General features: G+C 41.3%; 1 protein-coding gene across 1 annotated transcript; it reads right to left on the minus strand.

Moving 5' to 3' along the window:
* Positions 1 to 2,383: 2,383 nt before the first annotated feature.
* On the minus strand, positions 2,384 to 15,221 carry LOC146497014 (uncharacterized). The gene is made up of 3 exons (XM_085140351.1): positions 12,716 to 15,221; positions 10,138 to 12,149; positions 2,384 to 8,066 (listed from the first exon to the last, which is right to left on the minus strand). The coding sequence occupies exons 2-3, from the start codon at positions 10,634 to 10,636 to the stop codon at positions 7,261 to 7,263; spliced, it is 1,305 nt and encodes a 434-aa protein (XP_084996477.1). The 5' UTR covers positions 10,637 to 12,149; positions 12,716 to 15,221; the 3' UTR covers positions 2,384 to 7,260.
* Positions 15,222 to 15,658: the final 437 nt, after the last annotated feature.

Genomic DNA, 15,658 nt, shown 5'->3' on the forward strand with positions numbered 1-15,658 from the left:
GGACGAGGGCTCAATACAGTCAGTATAAGGTGCATTAAGAACAGAGTCAATAGTTTTAAATAAAACACGCGGGTTGTGACAGTTTGACAAAATAATGTCAGATAAGTGTTTTCTTTTGGCATCTTTTACAGTTCTTTGATATTGGCGCCAACAGTCCTTCAGCATCTGGAATGACACTTGTAGTTTATCCTTTTTCCACTTGCGCTCAGCTCGACGGCAGTCGTGCCTGACAGCTCGGGTTATGTCGTTCAGCCAGGGCTCAGATTTAGTTTTAGGCCGTCTGGTTTTTAATGGAGCCACAGTGTCCAAAGCAGTCCGACAGGTAGAATAAAACCATGAGCTCAGTTCCTCAGTCTGGCTGCATAAAAAATCCGGGATCTTACAGATCTGGTCAAAGACTGTTGAAAAGTGTTCAGCAGTGGAGGAGTTAAAAACACGACGGCGTTGAGCAGCAGCGCGAGGTTTAACTGAGGCACAGGCAAGAGGAACTTCAAACATCACAGGACTGTGGTCAGAAAACACAGCATCACAAATCTCTATGTTAAAAACAGAAAAACCATGAGACAAAACCAGATCAAGTGTGTGTCCACGTTCATGTGTGGGACCTGTCACACATTGCACCAGATTAAACGAATCAATAAGGTTTAAAAAGCCCTTCGCCATGGGCATATCAGGACAACACACGTGAATATTAAAATCCCCAACAATAAGAACACGATCATATTTTGGCATGAATTCAGCCAAGAAGTCAGCAAAGTCACTCACAAAGTCCTTATTGTATTTTGGAGGCCGATAAACCACCGCACACAACACTGTGTGAGAGCAGCCCAGCTCAAACACAGACAGTTCAAAGCTGATGAACGACGGGGTTGATAGCTGCTTACATTTAAAATGACTTTTAAAGATCGTAGCTATTCCTCCTCCTCGGCCCAACATACGTGGGGAATTAAAATAGCAGCAATCGCCAGGTAGAAGATCTGAGAAGATGCTGCACTCACCGGCGCTCAGCCACGTCTCGGACAAACAGAAAAAATCTGTTCAGGAATTCAGGATAAAAGTTTTGTTCGCTAGGGGCCTAACATTTACCAGGCCAATCCTGGCGGTAAGCGGCGGATCCCCGTCTCTAGCCGTCCTAGAAGCCTGACACAGAGGCCGCAGGTTCCGCAGATTCACACCACGCCGACGGGGGCGAGGAGAGCAGGGTTTTCGGGCCTGGAACATCCCATCCAGGCCGATGACAGGTACCAGCCAGGCACAGACAGGTTCCAACGATCGCCGAGAGAAACAGAAGTTTGGCACCGCTCCTTGTTTTCTGGATAAGGGCTTAAGAGAATACCTTAAAGAAGCTTTCAGCTTCACCAGGAAGCCAGCCCTTCGACCCCGGCAACGGCACTTTTGCCGGAGTGGTGGATCTGGAACACGGCACAGGTGAGCCGGGATCTCCGATATTAGCGGGGGCAAAGTTTTATGTCCAGCTTGGTTCCACTTTGCCCAGCCTTTGGCAGAAGGTCGGTGTTACGTCCCTCTGCAGCCTCTAATCTGCTCAGTGTGTTCAGCTGGTGCTAATTGGCCACACCTAATCAGGTGTGGGTAAAAGCATACCTGAGGCAAGCTTCCCGGGAGCTCACTTGTCTTTGCCTTGGTGGCACCAGCCATTCTAGCCGACCTGATATTCCATTTTAAGACAAAACCTCTGTCCACCTACACTCTGGTATTCATCTCCTTTTTTATGTTGCGGCTTTGAGCCGGGTCGTAACAGTCAGAGATCCAGTAGGGTTTGGCGATCATACACCAAGAGAGAGTTGGCATTTATTACAATAGTCAATAAAATCAAAACAAACAAACATAACACTGGCAGTGACAGACGGCAAGCCACACACACACACACCGGCGCCATCTTAAGACATCTACCATACTGGTACATACCGGAACTGGAGAAAAAAAGCAACAGATTCATCGAGGTTCACTAACAGAGGAGGAAATCTTCTCAAAGAGGAGGAACAGAGATCTGACCTGCTTAAAAGCCTGCCAAAGATTGAAAAGAGATTAAAAGCCCAGATCGACACGTGGGAACAGGAGCAGGGTCGAGACTTTCAAGTAAACGGCCAGAAGTACCGTTGTACTTTAATTAGGTCAAGCATGTAATTGCTTGACCTAATTACATAAAGGTCAAGCAAGTACACATTTTCTTTTTGGTTTTTTGGTTCCAGAAAAGGGTAAACTTAAGCTCTGAATCACTTACTGGGGTAACAGACTCTGAACCCTCTGTAAATGACCTCATGAATATTTTGTAAAGTGTTTTGTAAAGTTATGAGTGACTATTATATTGTTGGACCCAGTGGATGCTTTTATTTTGAAAGTCAGAGCTACAAGGTGCCGTAAATGAAGTGGCCTAAGCGCGAGTTTTAATGCACAGAGAGAAGGTGTGCTCTATGGTTAATGGACGGGAATGGGAAAAAGAACGGCTATTAAGGTGCAACACTGAGTTGAAAGCAGTTTCTTAGCACCTGGTTGATGAGGGAACAAGGTTCGTAACAAAGTTTGTCCTGTGGATATGTACTTTGTTGTTTTACGGAGCTGCTGACCGCTACTAAGGATAAAGGCTAAGTTTTCACCCACTAGAGGGTGCTAACGTACCTCGTCATGTTTAGGCAGCGATGCAACGATTTCACTTATATGCTAAATTTGTTTCACTGTTATATGTTATGTAAGGTAAAGATAATTACTTTGTGATTAATGAATAAGTCAAAAAGTTAAAGGTAACACACTTTGATTTACTAATAGTCTTTTATTCTGTATGTTGTAGCTCTTACGGTGTGTTCACATACACGGCTGTTTAATAAAAGGATTGTGAACCATCAGTTTGAGAGACCATCTTTTCAACCGGGGATGCTACACCCTCTGACTCCTCCTGCTGTGCCTGAACAGACCGTTTTAAACACTGATATCCCAGTTAGCACAAGCAGACTAACACCCACTCCATCTGAATGCAGATAATGTAAAATGTGTGCTGTAGTTTTAGGGTTGATTTTCCTCAAATCACAAAGGTGTGTGGGAAGAATACATGGCTGCCCAAAACGATTATTTTGATAGTCGACTAGTCACTGATTATTTTTGCGATTAGTCAACTAATCTGATCATGCATCCATTGGATGTAAAATGTACAGCTTATTGCACCAGCAGCATCTGTTCTTATATAACTATCATTAGATTACAGCTTGAAGTGTTTAAGGTATGTGATGCAAGTCTCCGGCCTCAGCCAACTCTTCTGCCTGTGCCACTACAACAAACACTTTGAAAAACCCTCGCAACCTCTACCATCACCAGACTTCACTGGCTGCTTCCACAGAACTGTTAGACTGTTGGGCACTCCATGTTGACAAAAAAATAAATAAATAAAAAATTGGTGAACCAATTTTCAGTTTTTCAAGATTTTATTTGTTCATTTCAAATGAGATCAAATGGTAAATGGACTGGTTCTTATAGAGCGCTTTTCTACTCTTCTGAGCACTCAAAGCGCTTTACACAATGTATGCATTCACCCATTCACTCCAGCATATTCTTGCTTTCTAACTAACATTCGCATGGATGCATTGGAGAGCAATTTGGGGTTAATATCTTGTCCAAGGATATTTGGTATGCAAACTAGGGGAAGCCAGAAATCAAACCACAGCCACCCCACATCACATTCAAACAAAGAGGAAGGAATCTAAAAACATACCACCAAGGCTTACATAGTGTTTTTGTCACGGGGTGCCGAGGCAGGCCGTGTGAGAATATCAATGGACCCAAGATGCAGACTATTTTAAACAAATAATGGAATAATATTTTGTAATGATTGTGAAGGCTCATGTTTGAAATAAAAATTAACTGAACTGAACTGAACAGACTGCTTAAGTGGTGAGCGAGCTTTATTAACCAAAAGGTGACACAAACGGAGATGAGGTGGACAAAAACCAAAACCTAAGAGTAAACTAAACCGGGAAAAGCTAAGCAAAAACAAACCTGAAACCTTGAGACATGAAACGGAGATGCAGGGAGAGTAATGCAGCCAGAATACACAGGAAAACGGAGGGGAATAACACAGACGAACCAGCAACTACTAAGACAGACGACACGACTAAAATACACGCAGAGAACACAGGGAGATTACACACAGCTGGGAGTGATTAACGTGACGAGACAAGGGAGGCAAACTGAAAACACTCACATAAGACGCAGACCTTCACAATACAACAGGAAACACATACACGCAATGACACAACACACAGACTTCACACAGACTGGGGAACACAGAACATAGGAACATGAAACGTGAACAGGGAACGTACCAGAACCCCAAAATAACCAAAACCACAGCATAAAAATAACATAAACTCAGAGTTGCAGACTCTGGATCATGACAGTTTTTCAATATTTACAAAATAACAAAACAAGTAAAAAAAAAAAATTAAAATCACAAAAAATTAAAGGAAAGAAAAGCCTGCTTTCTCCTTAATGATTCCACTATGTACAAATACTCTGGAATTTTCCTGGAACTTTACACACTTATCTTATTCTCCTCCTTTTAGCAAAGTGAGGTTTTATTTTATAATATAATCTTTTAACAAATAAACAACACTTTTAATCACAAATCTTTCTGGTATTTCATATTTTTAAAGACATAACTATTCCTTGCCTTCTAAAGTGCATCTTTAACAAAATTCACCATCATCCAGCAATAACATTCACTCCTCCCCCAGGTTGCTTTCAAAAATTCATATGCTATTCTTTCATATGTTAATTCGCATTTATACAGATCATTCATCCAAAAAAAAACCCAATAAAAAACACACATTTTGAGCAAATAAAGATTCCCAAAACAAGTGTCTGACTGTCTCCTCCTCTCTGCACTTTCCCCTGGGGGATTGAGCACTTCTTGTACACTCCCTTCTTTTTAGGAATGCTCTTGTGGGTAAACATTCTAAAACAATTTCCCATGCCAAATCTTTGTGTGCATTTGTGAGAAAGTGGGTAAGAACACCTTTTGTCCAGAGTTAAAGGCTTGATATTCTTAGTTAACATCCAAGATCCATAATTGGCCTACCTGGGGTTGAAAGTCTCAATAAATGCATGGCGTTTCGGCGGGTATATCGGCTTCCACGAGTGTGACGCTGTGTGAGCGATGAAAAAAATAAGATATAATTTTATTTTTATATTTCAAAATCACAATAATCTTCCAATTTAGAACTACAAGTTAAAAAAAAAAAGAACTAAACACAAATAAAATACACTTCAGCTAAATACTTCTAATTTATTTTCCCAAACCACCCAGAGCTGCAAAATAAAGACTAAAGAGCCGCATGCGGCTCCAGAGCCGCGGGTTGCCAACCCCTGGTATATGGGATCCTTTGTTGAACCTCTTTTATATTATTTATATTTTTATTTTATTGAGAGATTGGAGATGTTGACTTGGAACACCCGTGGCGTGGTTGGTATCAAAAAAGGAAAAGAAGAAGGTAAAGGTCCACGTAAAAGACATATCCTCTAATTGCCCCTAATTGGATAATTGGGAGTAGGTGCGTCAGCTCTCCGGAGTTCTCATCTCTTTTCAGGTGTACATAGAAGCGATATGCTTCAGTTTCGCAACACTCTTGTAGCTCAAAACGCACAGCATTCCTCCTGAAACCTGTCATGGTCATAGTAGCATTTGGTGTCGTCATCATGGAGGGTGAACCAATTTACAATTTTCAAGATTTTTGTTGTTCATTACAGAAATGTTATACAAAATCTCAAATGTCTAGACCTAGAAAAGGGATACATCAAAGCCACAACACCTCAAAATAAAAAATTGAAAAAATAAAATAAAAATAAAAATAATATAAAAGAGGTTCAACAAAGGATCCCATATACCAGGGGTCGGCAACCCGCGGCTCTTTAGTCTTTATTTTGCGGCTCCGGGTGGTTTGGGAAAATAAATTAGAAGTCTTTAGCTGAAGTGTAGTTTATTTGTGTTTAGTTCTTTTTTTAACTTATAGTTCTAAATTGGAAGATTATTGTGATTTTGAAATATAAAAATAAAATTATATCTTATTATTTTTTTCATCGCTCAAAATAAGCGTCACACTCGCAGAAGCCAGTATACCCGCCGAAACGCCGTGCATTTATTGAGACTTTCAACCCCAGGTAGGCCGATTATGGATCTTGGATCCACATTATGTCAGCAGCTCCACCGTGAACTAAGTTAAAAACAAACACCGCTCACGCCTCACAGACGACAGCTTACAGTCCTGTGTGTGATGAAAGTGACTTCGTACAGCCCCGATTTGCAGACGCTGTGCGCAGAGGTCTTATTGTAAACATATCACAGCAGATCCGACGATGTTTCCATGAACACGCTTTTCAGCATCGCTTTGACCACTTTACACACACGGTTGCTGTACGGATACGGGCTGTAGCTTTTCAGCTCACAGCCCGACCCACACCAACACAACAGCAAAGAGAACACAGACGTTAAGGCGGCGAGGCGTGATTGCAGGTGCCGCTCAGGTGCGTCCGACTCCCATGCAGCGGCACTGCAGACCACGCCCCGTCACACACATTAACCAGGTAAAATACACATTTAGGCAGAATTTTGCAAATATCATTTTTTTTTTTAGCAACATAGTGCTTTTTTTCCAATTACTTTTTAAAAGTCAGGTCAAGGCTCCAAAAGCCCAAAGGCGATATAAGGGTGGCGGTTTTTGTTTTTGTTTGCTACGTGGATAATTTTAGTTCAGCTGGGTGTCTTTCCTTTTGTTATATTTCTTTAAGAGTTCAAAATGTGTTAATTACATAAATAAAATGTAATTTTCTCTGTAGCACTTCATGGATTTCATAAGCAACACACCTTAGTTGCTCTGTGGATTCTTTTAAAAAGCAGTTAAAAACTTTTCCGTTCAAATATTTAATTTAATTTAATATTTGTGTACAGCGCTTTGTGACTGCCTGTCTGTGAAAAGCGCTTAATAAATAAACTTTACTTACTTAAGTTGTTCACACAAAGCATAAAGGTAAAAAAACAATATATACAGTGTTATCTTCATTTTAGATTTCAAAAAGTATTTGCGGCTCCCAGTGTTTTCTTTTGCGTGGAAATCGGGTCCAAGTGGCTCTTTGGGTGTTAAAGGTTGCAGACCCCTGCCATATACTAATGTTCAACTAACATCCATACATTTTGTTTTACTCCCTTCTCCAAAAGGATATCTTCCCGTAAAGTAATCATTCAACAAATTAAAGGTACTATTTACTACAACTCTTTGCCGGAATTTCATATTTTTTAAAAACACAAATGTTTCTCGCCCTCCATAATGCATCTTTCACAAAATTCACTGTTATCCACCAACAATCTTCCCCTCTTCCCCCACTACCTTTCAAAATCCCATACATTATACATTCATATGTTAAATCCCCCTTATATAGCTCTTTCAACCGGTGCCGCAATAAACACCATACCTTCTTAGCAAAGGGGCATTCCCAAAACAAATGTCTAACCGTCTCGTCATTTCTACATCTCATTCTTGGGCACTGCGCACTCCTTGTGCACTCTCTTACCTTCAAAAAGGCTCTTGTGGGTAGACATTCAAGAACGGCTTGCCACACTAAGTCTTTGTGGGAATTTAACAGTATCTTATTATTAACATTAGCCCATGCCATTTTACAGAGGTTTTCAGGAAGTCTCCCTACTGGAGTCATTCTATGCATTGGAAATAATATCTCCTCTAAATTGGCTCGAGTTATCTCCCGAGGTGTGATCTGAGTCGAAAAATGCTTCAGCGATTGAATTACCACGTCATAGACAGCGGGGTATTGTTCAGAGAAAGGTACACTGAGAAGGCATCGCAAGCCCCATGCCTTCATCACTCTCCAACCCACCCAAAACCTTGTGAAATATGGCCAAATCTTATCTTTAGGGTCACTGAAGCAAGCCCTGAGCACTGGGGCGATAAACATTGCAATTAGTTTAGATGCAATTTCTGGGACTGCTCTCCCCCCTTTTTTTACTGGTCTGTACATAATTTCTCTCTTCAGTCTCTCGTGTTGGTCTCCTCAAAGGAAGTGAAACATAGCCTTCCTCAGTGAGGCTAATATTTTATATGGAATTGGTAGCGAAGTTGCCAGAGACGTATAGATGCAATTACTTCAGCCTTTAACACCAAAACTTTACCTATAAAGGAAAGTTTTCTGTCCTTCCAACTCAACAGCTTCCCTTGTATTTTTGTAGTTTTGAATTCCAATTCTCAGTTTGCATATTTTCTCCTATTTCCACCCCTAAAATTTTTATTGTTTCAAAATTTTCAATCAATCCCCAATTCTCCTTAATCTCCTGCCACTTAAAATAAATAACCTCGCTCTTACCCTTATTAATTCTCATCCCTGAAGCTGCCGTAAAGGCTTCACAAACTGCCAGGCTTTCATCTATCGACTTATTATCCGTAAGCAACGAAGTTATGTCATCCATATACATAGAATATTTAACTTCCATCCCCCCACTACCTGGTGGTGTTAACCCTTTAATTGACTCATTGAGTCTTAATGCACATGCTAATGGCTCAATCACCAGTATAAACAAAATAGGGGACAAGGGACATCCCTGCCTTACTCCAGATTTTACTGCGACCCAATTGAGATACATGCAAGTTAGTCGTAGGCACTTTTTGTGTCTTTAATAGTTGTTCACTCCGATCCATTAATCCTGTGGTCTCCCCTATCACCACCGTCGCTAAATACTCATGTGTAGTTACTTGGCAGGGCTGGTCATCTACTCGTTCCCCACCCCAGCTGTAGGTCGTTTGGCCCTCAACCACTTCCTGCTGGAGCTCGTTGGCTTGGTCGTTACTTGCATCTTCATCAGCGTGCAGACCTCCTCCAGTTAGCATTGGTATCTCCTCTAATTGCTGCAGCTGTGGTCTTTTCACTCTGTTTGCTTAGGATTGGGGACATGCCCTAAAAGTATGTCCTTCTCCCCCGCAAAGGTTACATTTCCTTGGGAAGGGGCATTCCCTTGCAATGTGCTTGTCACTGTTACAGTTTATACAAACCACATTGTCGCACTCTGCGGCTAGATGGTCGTTGCTGCCACATTTACAGCATGTCTTGGGTTGCCCGGGGTAGAAAACAAATCCTCTGCTTGCCCCTAATTGGATAATTGGGGGCAGGTGAGTCAAATCACCAGAGTTCTCATCTCTATGCAGGTGGACATAGAAACGATATGCTCCAGTTCTAATTCCGTCTTCGTCTTTTAAGTCCAAACCTCTCGTCACCACACATTTAAAGGACAACCAGATCTTAATATCTTCCACTCTCACATATTCCGAATGCATAATCACTGTCACAGCTTTGGGTTCTCTGCCTGATAACGGCGTCATCTTAATATTCTCCAGCTGAAGTCTTGATTGTTTAAGTCTATTAAACTTGTCAATACATGATTCAAAAAGCGTATTGGTGGCAAAAATCACCTCATAACTTTTCTTTCCAGGCAAGCCAAAAATGTAGTCAATCTGCGTTGGAGAAAATCCCAATTCCTTCTGGATAACAATCCTGCTGAACTGTAGTCGGTCCATTTCGCAATTGCCTTGCATCTCAAAACGCACAGCGTTCCTCCTGGAACCTGTCATATTAGCCGTCGATGTCGCCATGGTGGGTCTGGCTGAAACAATTTCAATTTTCAAAAGATTTTATTGTTCGAAAAACAAAATTACATCAATTCACTCATAAATAAACCATCAAGTTACAAAGGGGGCCCAAATGGGGAAACCCGCAAAGGGAAAAACAGAACTAAAGGAAAAAAAAATACTTTCACATTAGTTCTACATACAGATACTCAAATGTTTTCTTGGAACTTTCCATATCTTTCTCTTGTTCTCTTCACTTTCTCCAAATAGATTTCTTATAATATAATCTTTTAACAAACAAACCATACAATTGATCGCAACTCTTTCCAGTATTTCATATCTTTTAAACACACAAATATTTCTCGCCCTCCATAATGCATCTTTGTTCACCATTATCCACCAACATTTTTCCTCCCTCCCCAAATTCACTTTCAGGAACCCATAAATTATGCTTTCATATGTCAACTCTTCTTTACACAAATCATTCAACCAATGACCTAATGACTTTTAGCGAAGGGGCATTCCCAAAACAAATGTCTAACCGTCTCATCTTCCCCACACCACCTTCTTGGACACTGTGCACTCCTCGTGCACTCCCTTTTTTTCAAAAACACTCTTGTAGGTAAACATTCCTGAACAGCTTGCCACGCTAAATCCTTATGGGAATTTAACAGTAACTTGTTATTAAAATTGCCCCAAGCCATTTTGCTATGGATTTCACGGAGTTTCCCCATCGGAGACATACTGACTGTCGGGGATAATATCTCCTCTAAGTTGGCACGAGTTATCTCCCGAGGTGTAATCTGAGTCGAGAACTGTTTCAACGATTGAATCACCACGTCATAGACAGCAGGGTATTGTTCAGAGAAGGGCACACTAAGGGGGAGGCGCACACCCATGCCTGCAACACTTTCCAACCCACCCAAACCTTGTAAAATATGGCCAAATCTTATCTTTAGGGTCACTGAAGCATGCCTTAAGCACTGGGGTGATAAACATCGCATTAAGCTTAGACGCAATTTCTGGGACTGCTCTCCCCCCTTTTTCTACCGGTCTGTACATAGTTTCTCTCTTCAATCTCTCATGTTGGCCTCCCCAAAGGAAATGAAACATAGCCTTCCTCAGTGAGGTTAATATTTTGTATGGGATTGGTAGCATAGTTGCCAGGAACGCTATAGACGCAATTACTTCAGCCTTTAACACCAAAACTTTACCTATAAAGGAAAGCTCCCTGTCTTTCCAATTCAACAGCTTCCCTTGTATTTTTTGTAGTTTTGAATTCCAATTCTTAATTTGCATATTTTCTCCTATTTCCACCCCTAAAATTTTCAGCATTTCAAATTTTTCTTGCAATCCTCAATTTTCCTTAATCTCCTGCCACTTAAAATAAATCACCTCGCTCTTACCTTTATTGATTCTCATCCCTGAAGCTGCCGTAAAGGCTTCACAAACTGCCAGGCTTACGTCTATCGACTTGTTATCTGTAAGCAACAAAGTTATGTCATCCATGTACATAGAAAATTTAACTTCCAACCCCCCACTACCTGGTGGGGTCAGCCCTTTAATTGACTCATTTAATCTTAATGCGCATGCCAGTGGCTCCATCACCAATATAAACAAAATAGGGGACAAGGGACATCCCTGCCTTACTCCAGATTTCACTGGGACCGTAGCGGTCTGTGCCCCATTCACAACCACAACACTACTACAACCAGTATATAATACCCGGATCCATCTCCTGAACCCTTCCCCAAATCCTAAACTATCAAGAACTTTCATCAGAAAGACGTGACTGACGTTGTCAAAGGCCTTTTCTAAATATAGGCCTAACACACAAAGGGGGATATTCCGCTCTAGGCTATAAAGGTAACTGTCCCTTATAACTGCTAAACTATCTGTCATCCTACGCCCTTGTATCCCGCATGTTTGTTTCACTCCAATTAACTTAGGCACTACTGTCTGCAACCGGAAAAAAGGGCTTTAGCTAAAATCTTGATGTCTACACCTAACAATGTCAGGGGTCTCCAATTTCTTAAATCTCTTTTAGAGCCATTTTTCCACAACAAGGAAATCACCCCTATATTCATGGACACTGGCCATACACCTTTATCCCACACTTCTTTATAGACCAAGCACAACGAAGGACTGAGTTGTTCCCAAAAGGCCTGATAATATTCCTTATGCAAGCCATCCATACCTGGTGTCTTGTTATCTTGCATACTTATCATAGCTCTTGTGATTTCCTCTAGCGTTATATCTTCATCTAACACATTTCTGTCATCCGAATCTAATCTTTGTGTTAACTTGGAGATAAAGGATTCGACAGTCACGTCATCAATACTTTGCACTTTGTACAAATTGGCGTAAAAGGAGTGTGCTGCCTCTAGAATTTCTTGGGTGCTTTCCACTTCTTTCCCTTCCCCATTAATCAGGCAGTCCATAATGGGTTTAGATTTGTACAATTTACTAAAAAAATATCTCGTGCAATTTTCATTTTCTTCCATATTTTTAACCCTACTCCTTACTAATTGATATGGTTTCCGATAGAGACTCAGGCACAGGCCAGGGTATTCCTTTAAGCGAAGAACAGTGCGTTTATTCACAGTGAACACAATCACCAAGTGGCTATATACAACGTGCAGGGGAAACGGGTCTGGGTCGCCAGGGTCCGTGGGAAACAGGGTTAGGGAAAAGGTGCTCCACACTTTCTGTACAAAAGTTCCTCCTCAGTCACTCCTCTCAGAATCCGGTTCCAAAAACGATCTAAACACAAAAGGTCGGGTTAGCGGGATAATAACAAAGGGCTTTCAAGATACAGGTTGGCAGATACACAAGTTTGACTGACGCTGATAGCTCAACGATCCAGCAAAGACTAGTGCAGACTCGCCATCTTAAGTAGTGCAGTAATCAGCTGGGATCAGCAGCCGGTGCGGTGATGAGAGCAGGTGTGTGGGCCAGCAGCGGGAGCCCGCAATGAGCGTCGCTGCGGCGAGAGAGAGAGAGCGAGAGAGAGCGAGAGAGAGAAAACAAACAAACCATAAACATATTGCCCAATAGAGGGTCGACCAGCGGGGCACAGGGACCATGACAGTAATACTCCTTTGCTTTTCTTATTTAACACTACCATCATTTCCTTTTTCAGGTTCATAATCTCCTCACTTACATCAAAACCTAGATTAAGGAAGTTGTAATACCTTTGTAATTTTGCCTGCTTTCTTAATAGCCTTTGTCTCCTCCTCTTTGCCCGCTTTCTTCCTTCTAAACTGAAAAATACTTGAGTCCTAGTCTTTATACTCTCCCACCACTCACCTACCGAATCGTATAGCGGTTGTAAAGAGGCCCATTGTTGTAATTTGAGTTTATATCTTCCCACCACCTTCCCTTCCTTTAATAAATTCAGGTTTAATTTCCACGGCCCCGGACACGGTTGAAAGGGGATTTGAATCAAATTGAATCAACGTGTAGATTTGATTCAAATCTACACGTTACATTATGGTGATCGGAAAAGGCTACTGTTTCCACCTTACATGACAGAGGCGTTAAGCCTTTGCTGGCAAACAAAAAATCAATCTGTGAAGCAGTCTTCTTGTTGGACCAGGTGTGTCCTGGGTCTGTAGGGTTAAGAGATCTAAACACATCTTTCAGATTACCATCATTGATCAAAGTTTCTAATGCACAAGTACTTGAGTCTTTCTTAACTGTTGAACTCGCCCCCTGGCTTGCATTTGTTTCTGGTGTACAGTTAAAATCCCCGCCCATTATTATCTGTCGTCTATTACAAAGAAAGGGTTGTAATGTTTGAAATAATGCAGTCCGTTCTTTTGTATCTGTATGCCCATAAACATTAATAATCCTAAATTTACTCCCGTTTTTCTCTACGTCAATAAGTAAAGTGCTCCCATCCACCACAACTTCCACATTTTCTATGTTGATGGTTTTATTATTAAACAAAAACCCCACACCAGACATTCGATTTTGGTTATCCCCTGACCAAAAGGATTGTCCATCGTTTTACGAACTTCGCGTAATTGTCCATAAAGGTTAGGGCACATTCTTGGAGAAGACTCTGTTGAGGTATTTATCTGTCATTTGTGTGAGATCGGCGCTGCACAAAGGCCTGCTTGTAGCGACAATTTGGAGGGGGTAGTTGCGTTATCTTCGATGTCACAAGGAGGTAACGAAAAACCTTCCTCTTCTAGGGTGATATTGTGTTTTGAGTGAACAGATCAGGGAACATGAGGTCAAGCAGGTCTCTGCACTCTTTGGATGTTGATGGCCGAGTAAGGATTTGAGTGCCTGAGAGAGATGCCATCTCCTCATGAATCGCCTCCTGTATCTTGATTTCCAATTCTAATTGAGACACATGCACGTCAGGATTAGTCGTAGGCACTATTTGTGTCTTTAATCGTTGTTCACTGCCATCCATTAATCCTGTGGTCTCCCCTGTCACCACCGTCGCTGAATCCTCGTGTGTAGTTACTTGGGAGGGCTGGTCATCTACTCGTTCCCCACCCCAGCTGTAGGTCGTTACTTGCATCTTCATCAGCTTGCAGACCTCCTCCAGTTAGCATTGGTATCTCCTCTAAATGCTGCAGCTGTGGTCTTTTCACTCTGTTTGCATAGGATTGGGGACATGCCCTAAAAGTATGTCCTTCTCCCCCGCAAAGATTACATTTCCTTGCAATGTGCTCGTCACTGTTACAGTTTTTACAAACCACATTGTCGCACTCTGCGGCTAGATGGTTGTTGCCGCCACATTTACAGCATGTCTTGGGTTGCCCGGGGTAGAAAACAAATCCTCTGATTGCCCCTAATTGGATAATTGGGGGCAGGTGAGTCAAATCACCAGAGTTCTCATCTCTATGCAGGTGGACATAGAAACGATATGCTCCGGTTCTGATTCCATCTTCGTCTTTTAAGTCCAAACCTCTCGTCACCACACATTTAAAGGACAACCAGATCTTAATATCTTCCACTCTCACATATTCCGAATGCATAATCACTGTCACAGCTTTGGGTTCTCTGCCTGATAAAAGTGTCATCTTAATATTCTCCAGCTGAGGTCTTGATTGTTTAAGTCTATTAAACTTGTCAATACATGATTCAAAAAGCGTGTTGGTGGTAAAAATCACCTCATAACTTTTCTTTCCAGGCAAGCCAAAAATATAGTCGATCTGCGTTGGAGAACATCCCAATTCCTTCTGGATGACAATCCTGCTGAATTGTAGTCGGTCCATTTCGCAATTGCCTTGCATCTCGAAACACACAGCGTTCCTCCTGCAACCTGTCATATTGCTTCTCCCAAAGACAAGAACCAACAGACTTAAAAACTCCTTTGTCCCACACGCCATCAGACTGTTTAACTCCTCTCTGGAGGGGAGAGGGAGGGGAAACAGGAGGACAAAGGAGGGGGGAACAACTAAGCTGTAGTGCCTCTTCACTTCACTGTGCAATTACCTTTTGTGCAATACTTTTTGTCAATAGTCAACGGTGCAATAGACTCCATACTTGAAATGTGCAATTCACTTGTATTTTTATTTTTATTTTTATTCCTATTTATTCTATTTACCCCCTTTGTATATTTTATCTATATATGTCTTTGTATTTATATAATATATATATATGTATTTATATATAATATATATATATATATATATATATATATATATAAAATATTCTGTAACTCTGTAACTTCTGTCGGTGCTGTGCTTTTTTGGAAACCAAATTTCCCAGAGGAACCCACCCGAGGGATTAATAAAGTCTTATCTTATCTTATCTTATCTGCCGTCGATGTCGCCATGGTGGGTCTGGGTGAACCAATTTCAATTTTCAAAGAGTTTTATTGTTCAAAACCAAAATTACATCAGTTCATTCATAAAAAATAATAATGAAACATCGGAAATCAAAACCCAAATGGGGAAACCCACAAAGGGAAAAACAAAAACAAAGGGGTCCAAAACAACAACTATTACTCTCACATTATTCTACATACAAGTGTTCAAATACTTCCTTGGTACTTTCCACAT

The sequence above is a fragment of the Neolamprologus multifasciatus genome, chromosome 18, assembly GCF_963576455.1.
Source record: "Neolamprologus multifasciatus chromosome 18, fNeoMul1.2, whole genome shotgun sequence".
NCBI classification, from domain to species: domain Eukaryota; kingdom Metazoa; phylum Chordata; class Actinopteri; order Cichliformes; family Cichlidae; genus Neolamprologus; species Neolamprologus multifasciatus.